Genomic DNA, 21964 nt, shown 5'->3' with positions numbered 1-21964 from the left:
CAGTCTTTTGTATCGTTACTCAAAACAAAACCAGGCAACTTTATTTCAAAAGAGACAACCCAATTCATACAGTTCAGTTAAGGTTTTCAAAATAATAAAATTAAATAAAAACACTGTGGAAATATGAACATAAAAAAACGCCAGTAAGAGACGTAACTAGCACTTCAACAGAAACATACATCTGACATCTGGAACGTTATATTGCACTGTTAGAAAAAGGCCAAAAAAAGATAAGCAACTCGTAAGCAACTTAACTGCACTTGTAACTGTGCATGTCCTATCTAGATGATTAATCTGATGACACATGACTCGGCAGCATGGCTGTTCTCTTATTGCTACACTGACACTTCTAATTGTACAATGACAAAAGCAAAGGTGCAGGAATCACAACTGGTGCTCCATTATGCCCCTTAATGACAGGACTGGTGTCTCTTTTGGCGTCTAGTGTGTGATGGTGGTAATTAGGACACAGCAGATGCTAGGCCAGTAATTAAAGGGCATAATGGGGTTGAGGATTACAGTAATAAAGGAATACTCTCTGTATTAAGTCCTTGTACTCGCTGTAAAGTAGAGAAAAGTCACACATTATATTTAACATTGAGTTTAGAGTTGTGATTTATGCTAATGATATGTGTCGTATATTGGTTAGAAGTCCCGTTCAGGGTGGAAAACTGACTTCATCCCCCAGCCACAGTATCACTAATTTCATAAACTCGAACCTGCTGACATGGCTTGTGAAACAGACAAACCTAGCAGCCGCATTAAAAAAACATCCAAGTACTGGGCTGGGGTCTGGTGATAACTTCCCACCCTGCTGCCATCCACATATCCTCTGTTTAATATTTACTCTTGTGTGTTTATTTACAGCTCTCAGAGGGATTGGCTATATATTTACAAGGGTGCCTACACAGGCCGAGTTTTACTGATCCGAGATCAGCATCCACCAGCAAACAAGGGGATGGACAATCTGGACTCAGATCAGTGTTGAAAAAGCAAAGAGGAACCTGCGTTAAGTTTGTGGCAGCTTGGCATATTCAGCAGTCTGGCACAAGTCCATGATGGTTCTGACAGTAGAGAGGTGGGAGGCTTTTTTCACAGTACAATCCAAGCACCCCAGTCTCTACTGTGTCCCCCCTTCATAATGTGCACTCAGTCCTCCCCATAGGAAATAATTAGCTTGGATTGGTGCAATGAAGAATGGGAGAAGTGATAATACCACTGTCACAACAGATCATGCTCTAAAAACCCTGGTTCAGTTCACCGAAAAAAAAAGAGAATCAATGCACGCTTTTGGCAGAGAGGTAAACAACGGAGAGGAAAATGACAACATCCTATGCAGTGTCTGGATTCACAGTAAATGTCGACTGCAGCGTGTGCAGCAGCTTTAGGAGGCCAGGCCCAGGAAGAAGCCACCGACGAACCCGCTGGACAAGACGATGTTCCTCTTTATAAAGTCTGTGGCCTAGAGGAGGGGAGGGAAAAGCAGGAGAGTGAGTGGAGAAGACCAACAGCTCAGACCATAGAGTTAGACAGACAGACTGGGAAAACCTGACTTAAACCTGAAAAATGCCCAGTTGCTGTAAAGGAGCTGCTCAGTAGCCAACAGTAGAAGACTCCCAGCTCTAAATGGGTGTAACTGTTTGAGCGTTAAGCAGGGCGTGCACGCTAAGCCACCTTTCCCTGAATTAAAAAAAACAAAAACTTGATACAAGTCACTCTAGATAAGAGTATCCGCTACATGCCCAAAGTGTAAACTGGAAAATCCTGAGCAAACATGCTTGTGCCCATTAGTTCTCTAGCGTGGTTGATTAATTGAGGACATGTAGTAAGAAAAACATCCATACTGGTGTTGCTGTGTATGGTCATGAACACATTTATCTAGTATACACCATCTCTCTACAGCCTCCTGTGTCACAGGTAGTGGGTGTAATAACAGCTAACTGCACACTAGAGGGCATTACTGGTTTATTGTGACTCGAGCAATAAACCCCCTCCACTAAAGACAAGACATCAAAAACATTTAGACATTTTCACAATAATCATGTTATAATTAATACCCACACCTAAAAGAAATATAGTGCTTGACTAGTGTTTTTCTATTATACAGAAAGAATGCAAATTAGAAATATTGGATTCATTTTTTGAAACATTCGAAGTCATGCATTGGGAGCAGTAAGGAGATAAAAATGAAGAAATGAAGCTTTGTTACAGGTACCTTTACCTCCTCAATGAAAGAGTTTATTTCGGGGGCTGCTTTGTTTGCTTTCTTCTTCAGGTGCTTCTTTGCTTTGTTCACATCCTTCTCCACCTTCTTCCAGTCCACCTGCACGTAGCCACTGTGATTGGCGATCTGTGGAAAAAGACCTGGTGCTCAAAATTGTCTTCTAATGTAGCATGTTATGCCTGCACAATAACGTACACACTAATAAACAACCTTTTATTGCACTCTATTGAGCAACTGACTCCTTGTCTGGTCTCATCAACTGAAGTTTGTCTACAGTATATTGCAGTATGTTGTGGCGATTTGTAATATGTTTTATTGTGACTTAATATTATGTGTTTTATTAGGTGTTATATTGCTTTTGTTATGCGTTCTTACTGTGTGTTTTTACTGTAGACCCTGTCTGCAAGAAATCCCCACTAAGGGACAATAAAGATTGAATTCACCAATCAACAAAGATTTCAAAACCACAGATGACTCTATAGTCTAAAACATAACTATTTTTGTAGGCTGAGGTAAATGACTCATAGTTTTAATAGAAACCTATAATGTGGTTTACTTTAATGCCAGCATTGGTTTTGTAAGTGTAGGCATCAACCTTTTCATCATATCGGTAGGAGACACCATCAGTTCTGATTTTCTTCTTTTCTCTCTTATCTGATTCGCTCTAGTAGGCTGACCATCTCTTCAGTTTTATGCGTGGATGCTTTTCTTTGAATAAGACTGCTGTTGAACCAAATCTAAACATCTATTTTGTCTTTTATTCAACCTGTTAACTGACCGTCTCTGGTGTTTTAAGATGGTGAAATGGTAAGAATTAACTGCATTGTAATTTTAAGAGGCAAATCAACAGAGTTGTAGCATCGGGACTGAGTTAACTGCACCCCATATGTACCCAGATGGTCCGTGTCCATCTATAGCCAGCTGATAAACAATGCCAGTCTTTCTGCTGTAGAGAGGACCAGCCTCGCATTATGCCGGCCAGCTGGCATCTTCAGTCGTTAATGTAGTTGTTAAAATGTGAATCTCACAAATGATGCACTGTGTTTATCACTCAAGACACTATAGTTGTGTCAAATGATGCACTATGGCCACTGACTCAATAGAAACATTATGCTACAGTATTCTCACCTGTAACAAGAGGAACCCTCCGCCAACAGCAGTAGCAGCTATCTTCCCAACCCTCTGGAAGAGGTAACCTGCACACCTGGATGTGGGAGAAGAAGAGAGGGAGTGTTCCTTATTTGACTGAACCAATCAACAATGTTGATTAAGCTCTTTGATCAACCAGTTGACCGACAGATGGACGGTTGCAATGTAATCTTGGCTCAGCTGGGTCAAAACATAGACAATGATGAACAACGGCAGGGCTTTTTAGGATTTTTTGGCTCTATATCATATATTTGACACTTTGGACACATCTACACTTCCAGCTGCTGGATGAGAATATGCCATTATTAAATCATTCCTTTTTTCCTATAATTTCATTACGTTATGTGCACTTTATCATGCTTCAGTGTTTTTGCTTTGGCATGAGTGTTAGGTCTTTTCAAGCAGTTTGTTCTACTATTAACAGTCCTGTTCAGCTACATGACGGGCCACAGGCCACGGCCCACGGCTGCATTAATAAATTAGTGTGTGTGTGTGTGTGTGTGTCTCAGCCTGTCAAGACAACTAGTCACAGCATGGACAGTGGAGTAGTGATCGACTGAACACTGCTTGTGACCAAGAGAGATAAAAGCTGACACTCACAGCTGCCTCGCACAATTGATATAATGCAAATTAATGTGCTATTTTAGTAATGTGACAAAAACAGGACAATCCCAAATTATAACAAAACCAAACTTTGCTCCATGCCACATTTACTTTCCTTCACCATACCATCAGATTTCCAACATGCATACCTCTGGCTCTACCTGGTGGACTTAATAAATGAGTACAAACTGTCCATCTGCTCAGTGTTTTTGATTACTGTGTTGTCACATGAATTACAGACAAGAGTTTGGCCTTGAGTGTACAGTTTGCTCCTCATCAGAAACAAATAACCTGTAGCAGTTTATTTACCATGGTCATTTTTAAAGGTATAAGATGTTATTTCCTTAAAAGATAGTAAACTATGTATATATAAAGTGTCAGTTTCTCAAATGCTTTAAATTATGTGAATCATGCAAATCTTTGGTGTGATATGTGAAGCCTCGTTTGTCACTTTCAAGACACAGCAAGATTTTGGTTCCTGGCTTGAAGCATTGTTTGAAAGCAGGAAATGACTGAAGTGTGTGTAACACATGAACAGCTCCCCAGGCCTTACCAGCCAGTGACCCCTCCCATCATAATCTGTGTGGCCACGGAATACTTCTCAGCGATCGGGCCAGAGTTGTTCCCAAACACCCTGCTCCACCACTGGTGCCTCCGGGCATATTCTGTCAGGTCCACGACCTCATAAACCTCATCCTCACTCTCTGGTTCGTCCTGACCTGCCATGAGGAAAATTATGTATAAAAACAAAAAGTGAGTTAGTACCCTACTTAGCAGCACCACCGGTCCGTCAGAACTAGGCCCCTCCATGTGTAGACAGCCATCAAACAAATATGTACTGCTGCACATCACGTCACCCAAAAAACACATAACTAATCCATGCGCGCACCCGCTCCCACATGAACGCGCTCCAAAATGATTCAGTTACTTTGCTAGGGCTCCATACGTAGTTGTACAAAACCAAATGGCCACAGTGACCCTTCAAATATTTATAACAGCCGTTCAGCTACCACCCGCTCTGCAGCTTGGTTATTTTTTAAATTAGATACTACCATATAAATGAAATGGCTAGCTAATGTTAGCTGGCTAGCGTTAAATGGCTACCAAGCCAATATAATAAACACTGAGACTCCCGTCGAGACATCTTTAGCGTCGATTTAATGGCCAAATCACAAGTTCATAAACCTAGGTGTAAAACGTTTTCAATTATTCTTTTAAACGGAGCCATTACGCCGGTCTTGCTACCAAACAAAGTCACTAACCTTCTCTATGGTCCACCTCCGCCATTTTGGAGAAGCTAGTTGTGTCACCAGGATGTTGACAATACTAGGCCCCGCCCACTCTGTATGATGCTCTGCCACGTCAGTTATAATGCTTTGATCTGGTTTGATTAGTCTCAGCAATTTAGCTACTATATTACTTAAATGTTGCAACTTCTGCCCGCATGGGAAAGATCTCGCAGAATTATGATGGGACTTTAAAAAGTGCATAGGGAGACTGCATGGTGTGAAAGGCACGAATATTGCAGTGATGCATTGCAGTCATCGTTTGACCAGTTTGTGTAGAAAAACTGACAACCAACTGTCAATACTTATTACATATGAGATGAATTTTTATCGTATGAAAATGATTGCTTTCGACAGTGGAAAAAAGTTGTTTTAGCATTTCAATGCACAGCAATGCACGGGAACGACGGACACGTTCCGCCAGCAAATATTTTTTGCAATAATGCTTCCAGAATAATCGTGGAATATAGATGAGTGGTTTGCAGAGAGAATATGAATATTTAAGACAAAAAAATCATATAGCAAGAGAAGTCATATGGTGGGGTCCGGACGCTCCCATTGGCTGAAGAGGGACGAGAGGGCGTGGCTAGAGCGGCGCGTGGGTTCGCTTGGGTGACACAATTATAACAACTTTATCTTCGTGGCTGTAACGGATTTTATTGTCAAATATACACTTCTTGGATACTGTACTCAGTAATTCGCATTTAAATAGCGACACAATATCACTTTGTGTTGAAAAATGTGACGTTTGAGGAGCTACCCGGAGAGCGCTTCTGTCCCCCCGAAAGGATTTACTATATCGAATCGCATCTTTTCCTCCAGGAAAAAAAGTTTTTGATCGTTTTGTTTTTTTCAGTTTTTCTTGTTTGATTCGGCGGAGCAAACCGTTCGTCCCCGCGTCGCGATTTTCCATGCAATCGTGCGGTGTGTCGCTCGCCGTTGCTGCCTGCGCTGCTGCTCGGAGTCTCGGCTCGGCTTCTGGTGGTGATGAGGAAAAGAAAATGGCGGCGGGAAAAGCGAGTGAAACCGAGGAGGACTTTCCGACACTGACAGCCCAGGAGAGGGACAGTTTGGCCGGGATTGACAGGTCGGAACAGCAGCCCCGTACACACACCGAAACGTTCCTTTTGAAATTAAATTGTTTTCTTTGTTTGCATGTCGAAAAATTCTCTGAGTCGCTCTGCAAGTGATACTGAGCCGCCTATGTTGTCTTCTTGCTTGCAGCTCACTGTTTGGATTTCAGAGGCTTCATGAAGATGGCGCCAGAACGAAGGCCCTGCTGATGAAGGTAGCAAATCTAACTGGACCTATCTTGCAACCAAGCAGGACCGTGGTCCACAAGACATACACCGACCCCTCAACTATCACACAGGGCGGCTTATTTGCTGTCAAACTAGCTAGCCAGTCTGAGTGTACGAGGCCCACTCGCTGAGGAGAGCAAGGCCAGTTAGCCGCAGCCCCTCTTTAGCCAGTCAGCTAACTTGCTAGCTACAATCCTCCGATGAACAGCGACCCTGCACCTGCGGCTACGCAGCGTCGCTATCCAAGCTAGCCAACTAGCCACGGTTCTCTTTTTTAACTAACCTTGGTTAATGTTTGTTAGGCAGCCGCCCTTCCCGGTTAGCTGGGTAGCTATTCTATACAACTCAGTTTCGTGCGCTTGCAAATGCATCACCCATAACACAACGTCGTCACGGTTTTGTGTAGCACTCTTTGGAAACATTGCACTATTAATGAGGAAACTTTATGTTGTCTTGAAATGATTTATTACTAGACTCTCATATTAAGCTATGAACACAGAAGTATCTGAATGTGTAACGTTAGTTGGAAGTATAGCTGTCTTCCAGGGTGCAGCGACTACAGCTTGCCCGTTTAGCTGGTAAGGTTAGTGCCAAGTAGCAGTTGCGTTGTATGTGCACTTGCAGTGTTGTAACGTTAGTGTCTTGGCCGCTGTGTCAGTGTGTGTTGTGACACTGCATCGCTCTACTGAATGGACTATAAGCTGGATTCTGGTTGTTTTCAGTGTGGATACTCAAGTCAATGTGAACGAGTTGATAAACGTTACAAGTAACGTTAATGGCTGGCTGCCTGTCCAAGATGGCGGGACATGGCGGAGTGACACCGATAGCTATATACCCAATTTGATATGAATATGTTGCCCCAAAGCTTTTACTTCTAGTCGAAGCGGGTTTGCGTTTATTTCTCAGTTCCCGACCGTTTGCAATGATGTGTTTCTCAGCCCGACTTAAGTGATGTCAGGGTCCTTTGTTTACAGTTTTCATTGCCCCTCTCTGGCTCTGCATGTGTTCTCCATGAACCCCAGCTAGCAAGCTGCGTGTTATACGGGCACGATCAACCTGTAGGTAACACCGTGCACGGCTAACAAAGAGCAAAACGCACCCCTTGTGCATTTGTGTTGCACCCTAGATCCAAAAAAATGGTGCTGTTGACAGCTCATGGTTTTAGGGGCCATCCACGACTCAAAATCTGCTCGCTAGGTGGTGTGGGATACCTAGGAAGTGGGCTCATCTAGCTGCACAGACAAAGCATAAAGCAGTAGAGCTAGATAGACTTATTAGATAATATGGATGATGTACTATACAACACAGGCAGTAGTCTTCACTCAAACAGTCCAGTTCCTAATTCATAGTAGAGCAAGTTTATCAGCATCTTATTCTTTCCCTTACTTTCTTCTTTGCAAAATTGTTTAACCTAGTCCAGAAAAGGGGTGCATAATTTGTTGATTTAACAGGACAATTTCAATCAACTGTTTACTGCCATGTATGGGTACACTGGCATGAAAAAAAAGCTTTCCCATAGCGTCAAAACAAACATACCCTGTCACGATGAGAAGGCTGGTTGGTCACCTTCAGGCCTTGTGCAATTGGTTTGCTGTTAGTGGCGTGTATACAAGACTTTTGCATGTCATTCGCACAACTTGTAGTTTGTTCTTAGTGTGGAAATTGTTGGATTCAAACACTTTCTGTGTCTTAAAGAATGAATGCGACATTGGTGGGTATTTGGTGGCAGTGAGGTTTCACATTGGTATGAACCAGATCTTGCTCTACAGGGAGTGGTGTGGAGCCCTGATGCAGCCCCACTGTTTTATACCCTGGTATAGATGCACACAGGTCATCTGGTTACTGACGCCCGTACAGTTCACTCGCAGCCTGTAAGCCTGTTATCATTGTGAAGATATTCATTCTGACCATTTTGCAGTCTAACAGTGACGCTAGTCAAGTATGTAGCAGCAAACATAGCTGACGGCATGACAGGCTAACGAAAACACCAAGTGTGTGAGATGTTTAGATTTGCTTGACTGATAATGTAAAAATCTGTGGACTGGATGGGAATCTGCAAACGTGGAAAATGTGTGTACCCCACTGGTTCTTCCTCACTTAGTCATGTGCATCCATTCACCCCACACATCTTGATGCAAGCTTTGTGTTGTGGACAACATTAAAGTTGACATGATGCAGTTCTATAAATGTATTTGTTGTCAATGTAGATTTAGCTTATAGGTTTCTAGACTCATTTTGTCTTTTTTCTTTGCTCAGATCAATTTTAATATTGTATGCTGCAATGTGTTAAAGAAATAAACTTGTGGACAGTGGAATAAACAGAAAATTATTGCTTCAGATAGCAATTGTTTTGGAGGATAGTATAGCCTTTTTTTTTATCCAAAATTAAAAATTACTAGAAAATGTTTACATTGCTGTATATTTTGTTTATTAGGCATGTTTCAGTAACTGTTGTCTTTGAAAGTTTGAGGTTCAGATAAGCAGAGTGGTTATGTAACATCTCTTCCTAACAATGTCTGCATACCTACATCGAGGCAATTCTCATAATTATCACTAGCTTTCCATCTGCAAGACCTTTATAAGGGCATTGATCCAAGTGTGCACAAGTCTTCTCTGTTTATGGACTTGATATTAACCCTAACCATACCTATGTTCTTAGCAAAGTTTAGTCAGGTGAGCAGCACACATTATATAGCATAGGTCTCATGCTGAAACTGGACCAGTAAATTGTGTAGAACACATGAAGACTATTGTGAATATTGCTTATTGACAGCTTTATAGTTTAGGTGTACTATATTAACATATTATTTTAACTATTTGTTTCTAGAGGCAAATAAACAGTTATTTTTCAGTGTCAGTACAAACAGAAAGCAAACCTATTGACCTAAGTCTTGCTTGGCTTTATTGAACATTTTCTGCCAGTGTAAACACTCCCTAATTGCGTTAAAGAATGTCTTTCTGTGACACTATGAGTCTTCATAGGTTTTCTTGTGTCTTCACCTGAGGAGGACTCATGAAAACAAAACGGCACGTGACCCAGAATGTGGCATCACAGGCGATTAATCTCAGACTAACATTTCAGACATTCTGTATTTGATTCTGTTCAAAATGATTTTATACGCTGTGTCATCATTACCTGCCTCTCTCTGTTGCTTGCCAAATATTTCAATTGTTTTTCTAGGCGTGATGCATTTTATGACTCGCTATCCTTCTACAGCTTTATTAGTTTTGAGTGACTTCGCTGTCTGGCACTTTGCGACGGCCGTGTTGCAGCTCTGTTGCACCGCTATCTACACCAGATAACCGTGGGTTCAACATTTCTGACAGAACTGGGTCACTGTATCACCACCAATAACTAGGTGGCAATGACGTAGACTTAGATTAAGTAGAAGGAAGACAAATTTTCTACTTGAGGTCTCCTGGACTTGTTTTTTTACATTAAAAACCTGTGCAGTGTTGATGTATGACTGTTTTCACACTGGGTAGCCTAATGTAGAACATAAATGGTATTTAATTTATGTCTGCTGGACCTGACTTATTTTTTTCCCCCTCCAAACACTCAAACCTTGTGCACTGCACTTGCAAGGAGTTTATCACAGTAATGTATCATACTATTTATATGTAATATAACATACCGTTTGTTGGATTCCTTTATCCAAAATGAATATCAAAATTTTTAGTTAGGGTGGTCCAGTGGGAATTGATCCCCTCACCCTGGCAATGTTAGTGCTGTTCTCTGCCCATTAAGCTACAGATGACCACAGTATGTCTTGGTGTGTCACAATTTGGTGTTGCAGTTGTGTATTTGTTTAATTGCATGAAGAACTTTATTCAATTTATTTGCTTCAGTTGATTCTGTTTTCTTGCTCCCAAAGTAAACAAGTCACAGGTATTTATACCTTGACCATCTACTTCAAGGAGGGAAAATTCACTCTAAACCATAAAGCAGGCTACTGTCATTCCTATTGTCTTTGGCAGGGCAGTCCTGTTTTTGTGGCACACTGTGAATCATCAAGGCATTCGTGGCACCGGCCCATTTTTGGCAAGGGCACACTTTTTGTCATTTTGGCTGTTGGAGTTTTTTCCCCCCTTTTTTTTGTCAGAAAAAAACAATCTTGAAGATACTTCAGCTAGTCCTTATTGCAATTTTGAATGCAACCTATAAACATGGAAAATAAGAAGGGCTAAAAAGGGCTCAGCTGCCCATCATGCTGGCGGGGTTTGATCAAAGCCGCGCCCCCTAAATATAAAATGTCCTGGTGGAATTTGGTCAGCGCGCTCAATTGAGATTCCGGAGAAATCCCTTTCTTTGTTGCTCTTCTCAGCCAGTCGCTAGCAGTGTTTTTGTGTTCAGCTTTACTTGTGATTGGCAGGGCAGCAACATGCTGTACATTAACCTGCATGGCTACTGTGTGTCTGGCTACATGCCAGACACACAGCCATTCCAACACAACTCAGAAAAACAAACTCTGCTTCTGTGCATGTTTAATGCAATGTGATCGATGCGATATTGAGTCCAAGTCAAACACAACAAGCCAATAGTGGCCTCGCTGCTGCTACTACAAGCTGCATGACACATTTTGTTTCACTTTATTTAATCTATGTTTTATCTAAGAAAGAGCAAACCAAGGGAATGTGATGGTTATATTTCAAGCCAAAAGCCACCCAGCTGCCACTACCAGCACTAGTCTCGTCCCCTGCGCTCTCTCCCATGTGATGTCGCAGCCACCCAGGCAGACCCTGCTGGTGGGAGGCCCTTCTGTCTCGGGTTGTTCGATGTCCAACATTTACACATCGTCACATCGCCCAATCAGACATCTCTGATGGCTGAGGACATTGTGTCGGGGGAGAGGCTGGCAGTGCATCGGTGCTGTTTCATTCTCCATTTGGTTTGCATTTTGGCAAAATATTTACCAGGCATGAATAAAAGTACAAAAAACATTTACACATCCTCACAATCCTGTTTTTGCACATCCCTATCATTAGCACAGAGTATTGAAAAATATATTGTTTGGTATCTGTACTTACAGTAGGGTTGTCACGATACTAGAATTTCTAACTTTGATACAATACCCAGGAAAATATCGATATTCGATACCATTTTTGATGCCACAGGGGAAAAAAATTACAACACATTAAGAGGCATAAAAATTGATTTTTAATATTAATATTAAAAATTGATTTTCAATCTTTTTAAAAAAAATATTTTTTCATGTTAAAATCTAATATTTTTAACATGAAAACAATATTTTAAAGTTGTCTGAGATCAAACAACACATTTTTGATTGACAGGTGTCGCTGTCATTATTTGCTGTTTTTTATTGAGGGGAGTGAGCTTATACTGTACAAGCATGTGAAACATCATATTACCTCCTGACCTCTGCAGCATAGACTGTTAGCAACTAAGCAAAAAACACAAACACAAGAGACAGAAACTAGTCGCAACAGATACTTACCAATGATAGGGAAAAATCAGCAGGGCTAGAGTTAGTGGATTATTATTGACAGAATCATTTTAAATCGGACATTTCAACGTCTGCTCAAGCCTTCTGACCGGGCCCGGACAATGCATCTGAAAACCGGACAGTCCGGTCGAAAGGGGGGATCTGGCAACCCTACGTGATAACGTTAGCTAGCTCTATGTAGCTTGGTTAGTTAGCTAAACTAAAACAGCTAATGTGCACAGTACGTTAACGTTTATGATAAATGTTTAATGCTTCAGTGATGTTGAAACGGGAGCTTTAGCTAACCTCTCAAAATTCTTTATAAAGACTGGGGTGTCGGTCCTTAAGGTGCTGCGCCAAGTTTGACGTGTTACCCCCCTTCGTCGGCACCACTCTGTAGCATTGTTTGCTGACTGAGGCAACAACCCAGCTGACTGCTAGTGAGAGGAGTGGCTGTGGGCAGCGGTGCGGAGTGTGTGTGTGTCTGTGTGTGGGGCTAGTGGAGGCGGAGAAATAATATGTTTGATTTTTCATTAAGAGAAAGCACTGCTGGTATCGATACTGTTGAAAATGAGTATTGTAACCGTTTCAACCGTAAGTATCGAAGTATCGATATTTTTGACAACCCTAGTCTCCAGATCATTGTTTTCTGTTGACCCCTCAAGGCATTGACCCTCTAGATATGTAGTGGGGGGCCAATGTGACCTCCTCTAAAACCATCCTGGCTCAAATTCTGTGCAAGGTGAATTTTGGGTGTGAGGTGCCAGTGCTTAGGGTTTAATACAATGACAATTTTCTCTGAATTGCAACTTGATTTACAAGACAGAGATTATGCACAGCACCACAACAGGTTTAGTAGGCTGTCTGATATACTGTTCCCTCTGTAAAAATCCAGCTGCTTTTCAAATTCAGGGGTCAATATTGTAATTTCATTATTTTGTGATTTAGCCCTAATGGACAGAGAGGAAAGGAAAGTGAGACATAGCTGGCTGGCTAGTAGTCATTAACCAGTGTCAGCTTGACAAGAAATATTCCAGCCTTGTCATGTAATTATTGTGATAAATCAGTTTAGGATATCCTTTTATCCATATTGAGCGATTAAATACTGTTACATGTGTTATATTAAATGTTATATTAATAGTAGTGTTTAAAAAGTTGTTGTTGATGCACAGCAACACTATACAGATTTGTAAAAGTAAAACACATCTATTCTGTAAGATTATGACAACTTCAATGTGTCTACTTATTTGCTCAGATCAGTTAGCTAGCCAGCCAGCTCCTGTGATGCTAACTTCCTGTGTGCTTGCTATGGTTGTCTTATTGTTTTGATAATCGCAGTCCTAACTTGCATCTCTATGATAATAAGTAACACATCCAGGTCTAAATGTTGGAATAGGTTTGGAGTAATGGGGAAATCAGAAATCAGTGGCCTATTTGGATAACGTGTCAGGATGTCATGTTAAGTTGATGGAAATGCGAAAACCCCTCTGCTGTGCAAATTGCATTTTATATAGTTCTTGCTGTTGGGAATATATGCATGCTACCATAGAAATACACTGAGAGGGAGTTCAAAACTAGCAAAGCTTTGAAAGGCATTTTCTCAAATGTTTCACAGCAAAAGAACATTTATCAAGTCATAGCTTACTCATTTATTCTCTGATTTAAATGAAAGATGCATCATTTTGTAGATCTTATCTCGCACTTCCACTTCTTGGGGTCTGTAAGTGCTGATTTGACAGCCTTTCTCACTTTGGTGTATGAGAACAAATGGCTTCCATAGCTAGAAACAAGAGAGTTAAAAGTTTCATCTCTGTTGGCACTAGAGTGAACTAAAATTGAAACATTCCCTGGGCCTCCTATATAGTGCCAGTGGAGTCCAGGTTTTAACTCTTGATGACCTTACCAATCAGAGAGTTGGTCTGCTGGACCCTAGCTTTGTGGCAAGAGAATTATTCATATTCACAAACATTGGTTGACCATAGGAGTAGTAACACCTATAAGCCGTTCAGATGCTTTTGAGATTCAACTATACGCAGTGTTTCCCCTAGGATGGAGTTGTAGCAACGGAGGGAAAAATATTTTTTTGCACAAAAACATTTTTGTGCGCTCGCAAAGCGCGCCCTGCCGGGAGGTTTCTATGTCTCTGCCAGCACCAGAAGGGCTCTTGAGGCCTAAGTACATACAGTACATTTGATAATAGTAATGAGCAGGGGAAATGTCTGTCTAGCATACATATGAGGTGTCTCAAGATTTAGGAAAATACACTTTTATTGAACATAATAAAAGTATAATCTTTAAAACAATTATTGACATTTATTGTCAATTATTAATTCTTTCTTCTTTTGATCAGCCAGTCTTTTAAACTTTTAAAAATTCAAACGTGATTTGACAAACAAGCTATTATGTGTGACCCATATCACCCACTGGGTGACGTTTACATCCACTGGGTGTTAGCTAGCGGCTAGCTAGCTGTCATTCATTCTTCCAATTATTCATTCTTAACTGTCCTTTTTTCCAGAATTAACTTGCATCACCACACTGTTGTATTATCAAACAGTGTTAATTTACTTAAATGTAATGACATTTTCAATGATAAAATAACTTACATTTATGACGTTTCTTTAAGGGAATCCTATCCAAATAATATATAACGTTAATATCTCTGTGAGGGAATCTGTCAGTTGTCTTTGAGATTGACAGCTTTCGCGCGTCACGGTGGCTCTCGCGCAAAGTAAGGCCCGCCTCCAGGAATGAGAAAACAATCGGTGCTTGTGGAATACTATCTTTGTATCAAGATGGATCTTCCAAATGTTGTTTATTTCACAGATAGGCGTTTCCTTGCGTATTCCTATCAAATGATTGCGTTTGCTGTAACATTACTGTGCGATACTCACGTGAAGTTGCAGGACTGTTTTCCCTTCGGCGAATGATAATCCTGAATCCGTGATCAGCATTGCTTGCTTCATTGTTGACATCTACCCGGTGCTTGTTGTTATAATCGTTGTGCTGACATTATCAGGTAAGCGCAAAGTTTCTCGTTTATATGCTTCACTCACAGGTAGGGATGCCGCGATCGATCGGCCAGCAATCGGAATCGGCCGATATTCAGTATAAATATGAGATAGGAGAATTCCGATAATGCTTTATAGTCGCCGATTGCAAAAACCGATCGATGACGCAAAACACATGAGCCATTTCTCTTCTTGAACTTCTTGAATTCATATTTCTTTAGGCTACATGTTAATTAAAAACACAAATCTTCATGGACAACCCAGTAAAGTCACAGTCCGTCACGCCCGCTACTTCCCCTCATTTAATTCTCTGCTGATTTAATGCATCAATTCATCGCATGCCATGTGCGTTTGTTTACATAATGGTCTGCACTCCGCACCGCTGTCCACGTTGTACTGGACGACGGTCGAGACCCTAACAGCGGAGAGGCAACTGAAAAGTCTCATTTCTCTCTCTCTTAAGAACATTCACTTATACAAAAACAAAGACTGAAACGGATATATATCTTCGGAGGGTGTCTCCATTTATTTAACTCGACTCAACAACACAGGCAAGTGGCAACAGTCTGAGTCTTGTGCTTCGGTTATCTCACTAAATCATGTTGCGCTACCTAGAACGCACATGGTTTTGTTTACATAATGATCAAGTAAATATTGAGGTAGAAAAAAAGAAAATGTTGATACTTTTTAACCAGGACTCAATTTGATGGATGAAATGTATATAAAATGGAAACTGACCTATAATACTGCTATACCAGCTGCTATAACAAAACAAAAAAAATATCTATGGCCGATCGGTATCGGCAGATATGGCTCATAGACGATCGGCGATCGGCGTCAAAAAACGTTATCGGGGCATCCCTACTCACAGGTGTGTGAATTGACCTGGATATGAAGCGTCCTATATATAATGTTAGTTTCTAAAGAGATAAGACGGAGCCCTCTCCTCTCCTCTCTCCTCTCGTAAAAAAAAAAAATTATTCAGCAGCTGCGGTCATATTTCAGCAGTGGCGTAACGCCGCTGCTAGGTGTGTATAGGAGACACTGATAAGGCTCAAACACTTGGCAAATTAGCATAGCCCATGGGGGGGGGGGGGGGGGGTATGAATTCAGCATTTAAGAAATGTTCATTTGACTTGAATCATCTTATGGAGATCACACGTCATAATATTCTGCTCATTAGTCAAACAAATGCATTGTGGGATCTCATTATCAAGGATAATTAGTGTAGTTTTTTCCTGGAGCTTTTTGATTTGTGGCGCATATGGCAAATCTGTTCCAATTTACTAGGAAAACTTGAAGTGTTTTTGTGTGCACTCGTGCATACACGTATAGACTCATTGTAATTGCGTAAAAGTGGACTGGCCTCCTAGTCTACATGTCTCGCCACATTTTGAATATCTCCATTACTTTCTGATTGAGTGAGACTAAACAAGCAAGCCAAGTGTCTCCATTTGCCAGACATAGTTGTGTCCATCAACATTATTGCCAGTATAAGCAGTGGAACTGTGGGGGAAAACGAGCAAGGGTGCCTCCAGTCATCTGCAGTGTCAACTGGACGCCCACTGCACACTTCACACATCGCACACACCTTTGACACACCTGTGCTGTCAGTCATCTGCCCTGGTCCCACCCCCTGCACTTCATCAGTAAACCTCTAGTCTGTACACAGATGTTAAGAGAATATTGTTTTGGCTATTTTGCACGTTTGACAATGATTTAGCATTACTGAAGAATTGCACTACCAAAGAGTACGAAATATTACTGAGCTCTAAGGATCAGATTCAACTGCACATATGGAATAGCAGATTATGTTGATGCACTACTATATAGTTTGAATTTTGACCTATGTCCAACAGAGTTAAAAACTAAATTATTTTTGAGGTGAGGTGGTTTACATGATGTGTTTGTGCTATTGCATCCATGTTTTGCTAGGATTTCTCCAATGATGGAATGGTCACCATCCTTTTGTTCCATGTCAAATTTTGGTTAGAGAAGCATAAAACATATTTTACATCGATAGACTCGTTCCGCTCTTTTCTTACTCCATCTCACCCACATTGCCTATGTAGCGTATAACTGTTACTTGCAGCTGAGATCATACACATGTGTATATACATTTTGTTTGTTCAGTATGACCCAGTAAACCTGGTGAAACAGTAACCTTAAATTCTCTGTGATAATGAGGATGGTTGCCGTTTTAGTGTTGCATTGCGTTGTTGAGTAAACAGTTGTGGTATTGAGATAATCCTTGTGGATACTTCTTCACTGATATTAAAAACAAAAACCTGTGTCTGAACAGGAAGAACCTGCCTTCAATATAGATTATCTGAAGTCCATGAAATGTTTTTTTTGTTTGTTTGGCTGGAGTTCTGTTCTCCGAGACGTTAAAAGCCAGATTTTCCTCCAGTGTAAACACGCCTCAGTGGCGTCGCAGCCCGTCTGTCCTCAGCCACTCCATCACTCAGCACACAGCCAGCTCAGCTGTTGAAAGAGAGTGTCCCTGTTTGTCTTGTGGTTTGCCTCGTTGCCACATGTGCTATGTGTTGTCTTGGCTATAGGTTTGGGCTTTTCAGCATCTTCATAATTGTGTGAATTAATTGCAGTTGATCGTGAAGCTGCTTTTTGGCTTGGACACTGCCCAAGAAAGACAAACAGCAGTGAGTATTTTTTTGTGTTTTTAAAGGACAAAGGTCATGAGTAGGGTTTAGAATTCATATCGAGAAAAAGATGTCCCCGTAAATGCTATCTGGTGATATATTATCCACCTCTGTATCGCCAATCCAAACTTAGAAGTCATATTTCTCAGTTTCACAGCTCTCGCAGTTGCTGCTCTTTGGCTTTGAAGGGGCGGTGTTGGGGACCAGCTGAGGCGGTTTTTTATGTGGTCTCAGTGTGGCGTCAGGGGAACTTACCAACATACCAGGGAAGGCCACCCTCGGCTTTGTTTTATGAAGTTGTTGTGGAAAGTGACATTTACGTCATACGCTTCATTTCTTTTCTGACTTGCGCTCCTTGCTGTACTTCAGTGGGCTCAGTTGATCTGAGAACCCTCGTTATATACTGGATAACTCAGCCAAGCTCTAGACCTACACAGATGTGGATCAAGCGGTCATTTTGCCCTTGTTCCCTCCCCTCTTAGCACACAGACATTTTCAGGAAAAGACGTAATGCCATCAGGTTAATCATTGGTCAGACATTATTGACTTTCTTTGAAGTAGCTCTGCAACAGGATGTTTGAAACTCTGCCAAAAGAGAAACTAAAGGTTTTATCATGGTACATTGCTCATGAGGTGCTGATGAGGTCCTTTTTGTTTCACCGTTTTCTTGGGGCTACACTGAAAATTATAAAGCATGATTGTGAACCTCATCAATGTCAAAAGATCATTGTCACTGCCTAAGGCTTACTTGTGTGGCATGACAAATAAAGAACGGGGCAGCAGAAATTGAATATAAAGGCCAGATTAGCAACTTGAGCTTATAAACTGGCAGGAGTGTATTATCTTGCTTTGGCCTCTTTTGGCATTCACAGAAGAATCACAGCGCTCTGTATCCCAGGCTAAATACTTCATTATTAAATTAAATGCACTCAAGCTTTATTGACAGTGTAATGCAGAAGCAGAGGTGAAGTAACCTCTGAAAGATTCGGTAGGTGTTTGTATGTCACTCAACGCAAATTCCTGGTTGTGTTTTGGTTCTCTGAGCTTCCAGACTGCATGTTGTGTGTGTGAGAGAGAGGGAGAATCCTCTATAGTTATTGGTCAGTTTCCTTCATTGCTCTTACAGTGTTTTGTATTGTTTTTTTCCATTGTTCTTTACTTTCAATAACTATGCCCACAGGACTGCAGGACACTAAACTTCAAAATTCACCAGCTACTGTAACTATTTTACCAGCAAACTAGATTTTTTAACAAAATAGGACTTATAAATGGTGGTTGGTTCCCTACAAGAGTAGATAAACTTATAGCAACTTAGCATTGTTTGGCTAGGGTAACATTGCCCACCTGCTCCAGTTTAATGCACTCAATTCAGAGGAGGTGAAAGGAGAGATAACTGAGAAAACAAGTATTACAGTAAAATAAACTATGAATTGCCTCTTGTGAACAACCTCATATTTTCCTCAGTCTCGAACATTGTGCAATCAAATTATTACTTGGAGGATCAGTTGGCAGGAGCTGGTTTTGACTGCGGGGTAATCCTAGTAGGCATATGAAAAACAAGTTGTCTAGACCCTTGACTCGGGTTCATTCTGTTTAGGAGGAAATTCCCACTGAGCCTGGTATACAGGAATGTACTCTGTCACTACCATTCAGGACAGACCTGCATGCAAGTGTGCTTTCTTAATCATCACCTCTCTGTGGTCGACACAGAGGAACACATGATGCTTGCTGTGCCTGTTATTTGGTTGTGAATTTCCTCTTGCCCTTGAATGAAGAGAAGTTCTTTAATTTTGTTATCTCTCCAGCTATCCATTTCTTCTTTTGTAGATTATTGGATGTCGTCAGCGCCTCTGTCACCGTGACAGTGTCCCAGCTCGGTAAACACCACCCTTGTATAGTGCACCTTTTACGCCACACTTGTGTACCAGAGTCGTTGTCTGTCGGATCGACACTTTCACACTGACAGATGACCTGGATATTTCCAGTTTCCTGTTTCACTAGTCTGGTGTGAAAGGGGTATTGGAGAAAATTGTTTATAAAGGATGGATTTCAGAGCTCGTTGTGAATTGGAAGATTTCAGAGAGTGAGGTAGAAGATGGAAGTTTTGTGAAAATCACAACATATTTTTCTACAGCCCCTTATTGGTATTGAAGCAGGGCATCAGCAAAGAAGACGAGTCAGTCTTCACTTGCTAATTGGCATCATTGGTATTTGTAACAGGGTTACTGAAGTTACATTTTTAGTATATGAAAAGATGACTTTGTTGACTTGTTTGTGCGTGCTTCAGCTTTTATACCTAAGTGAGGTTTATTTCATAGTAGCGCTAATACCTCTGATCCAGAAAATGTATGCATATTGCCAGAAAAAAAGTGTCGCTTCAGGATAGGGCTGGGTGGTATGGCCTTAAATTGCAGCATGGACGATAGGATTGGGTGATTGGATGAAAACATTGGGGATTGGCAACAGACTGTGTCCATTGGAAGTGGGAATTCCTTTGATTTTTTTTTTTTTTCCCCAGAAATGGCAGATGGAAAACATTAACTGTGCGTGTTATTTGTTTAGGTATTAAAGTTAGTCAGCCACTACCACCTCGACTAACACATTTCTTCAGGGGAAACACTGACACAGAAATGGGGAAGCAGACGCAGGGGCAAAAATTATGATTTATGATGTTTAAATTTGATACACTATTGCCCAGCCCTGATGGGCAATAACGGTTGTTTTTCTCAAAATATATGTTCAATCTTTTCTGAGGGTGTAAAAAAAACTCTGGCATACATAGCTGAGATCCATTGTTTTTGGTGTGTTTGTATTTTTGGAGTGTCTATTGGCCCTATTCATAGTATTCTGTTACATCACCACACATCTTGGTAGGAGAATAACAGGTGATTGTAATAAATGCTTTTCCAACTTTTGATTATCCAGTTACAAATGTGAAATGGGCTCAAATCTGAGGAAACATGAACTAGAGGCAATACATTTTCTTAAGTGTAAACTTACAAACCTTGGTTTCCAATCTGATGACACTAAAATAGTTTCTTCACCAAGCCAAATGGAGTTTGAAATTGTGATTTGTAAACAAAGTTCCTCTACCCTGGACTTTGCACATGACAGATTTTATATCCGTGCAAAGCTGTTGAAGCTGGGGACTGGGATCAGATCACGCACACAAATCTTCTGATCACATGCCTTAATAAAACATTTGAATATGCTTATGATGACTCTGTATATACCAGAGGCACTCTACCTCCACGCCTTTTAAAGTTTTGGCATCTACAAGTATCTGTTGCCATCTTTTTAAATTAACTGCAGAGATGTGGTAGTGTGTATCCAGCCACAGGCGCCGACTACTTTTGTACATCCTTTATCAAGGCAGGAATATGCATACCGTCTCCACAACGGCAGGCAAAAAAACCCTGAAGCATGAGTCCTTATCTAGAGCAAACTTCATTCCAGTTATTCACTGGCTGATTTTTATCTGGTGAAATGAAATTGAGTCGGCTTGGCCAGACTTAGGGCGCTGACGTCAGGCTGGCTGTGACTTTCAAAAGTTCTGTCTTTCTTTTCTCTCTGCCTCTCTCTCTTTTGCGCTCTCTCTTTTGCACTCTCTCTATCTCTTTCTTCTCTTTCTCTCTTTGCATAACACAGACATAGATAGTGACATGCTCTTGTTCACCTCTCTCAAGCCCTGTTTGTGTGTGCACGCATGTCCGACAGACACACAAATACACACACACACACGCACCCCATGTCCTGAAGTTGAGCCAGTTTGTTCTTGTGTGGTCCCCAGGCTGTTCGCTGCTATGATTCGCTCATCCTGAAAGCCGAGGGCAAAGTGGAGCCCGAGTTATTCTGCCAGCTAGGCCACTTCAACCTCCTCCTGGAGGATTACCCGAAAGGTGAGTGGGTCGACTCTCTTCTCTTCTCTTCTCTTCTCTTCTCTTCTCTTCTCTTCTCTTCTCTTCCACTGTACTCAATTGGTGCGAATAATTAATTTTGTTCAGACACACTAAGTCAAATGTTCTGTTTCATCCTCACCTTTGGTTTACACTCAAATACACTGGTATTGCTATATTTCTGAGCACTTTCCATTGACCTGCATTCATTTCTTAGCACCTAATTCTCACCACTAAAGGCCTAGTCCTAACCTAAAAATAACCTTTTTTTCCTCTTGTTAAGACCTCCATATGTGAAAACTTTTATTATGCCTTGAAGGACTTTGGGAGTTGTGTAGCTGTACTTCCATGCACACACAGAACAGCCAACTGTCACTTCACTGTATTGTA

The 21964-nt window shown here is 41.2% G+C and overlaps 2 protein-coding genes across 7 annotated transcripts in view; one reads left to right on the top strand and one right to left on the bottom strand.

Annotated features, from left to right (window-relative positions):
* Positions 1–214: 214 nt before the first annotated feature.
* LOC139930583 (FUN14 domain-containing protein 1) lies at positions 215–6232 on the bottom strand. Of its 4 annotated transcripts, none has more exons than XM_078291185.1 (5): positions 6148–6232; positions 4530–4695; positions 3353–3428; positions 2216–2350; positions 215–1462 (listed from the first exon to the last, which is right to left on the bottom strand). In XM_078291185.1, exons 1-5 carry the CDS (start codon positions 6173–6175, stop codon positions 1385–1387), a joined length of 483 nt encoding a protein of 160 aa, XP_078147311.1. In that variant the 5' UTR covers positions 6176–6232; the 3' UTR covers positions 215–1384. The 4 variants fall into 4 exon arrangements, with proteins under 4 accessions (XP_078147311.1, XP_078147312.1, XP_071779900.1 ...); XM_078291186.1 differs by having other exon boundaries at positions 2222–2350; XM_071923799.2 differs by lacking the exon at positions 6148–6232 and adding an exon at positions 5239–5357.
* LOC139930595 (lysine-specific demethylase 6A-like) overlaps positions 6174–21964 on the top strand; it is a 49562-nt gene continuing 33771 nt past the window's right edge. For all 3 annotated transcript variants that reach the window (XM_071923815.2, XM_071923814.2, XM_071923813.2), the window contains exons 1-3: positions 6174–6349; positions 6487–6550; positions 21469–21577. In XM_071923815.2, the coding sequence (XP_071779916.1) occupies positions 6174–6349; positions 6487–6550; positions 21469–21577 (349 nt within the window). The remainder of the gene's footprint in view (positions 6350–6486; positions 6551–21468; positions 21578–21964) is intronic.

Source organism: Centroberyx gerrardi, chromosome 21 (assembly GCF_048128805.1).
Source record: "Centroberyx gerrardi isolate f3 chromosome 21, fCenGer3.hap1.cur.20231027, whole genome shotgun sequence".
Classification (NCBI taxonomy): Eukaryota; Metazoa; Chordata; class Actinopteri; order Beryciformes; family Berycidae; genus Centroberyx; species Centroberyx gerrardi.
This window is presented reverse-complemented; position numbering and strand designations above follow the sequence as displayed.

Bases quoted from the DNA above. Each gene is read 5' to 3' on its own strand.
- LOC139930583 (XM_078291185.1), bottom strand. From the start codon at position 6,175: ATGGAAAATCGCGACGCGGGGACGAACG. The intron at 4,696-6,147 runs GTTTGCTCCGCC...TCCTCATGGCAG, and splicing joins TCGCGACGCGGGGACGAACG to GTCAGGACGAACCAGAGAGT. The intron at 3,429-4,529 runs GTAAGGCCTGGG...TCCCACATCCAG, and splicing joins ATGGGAGGGGTCACTGGCTG to GTGTGCAGGTTACCTCTTCC.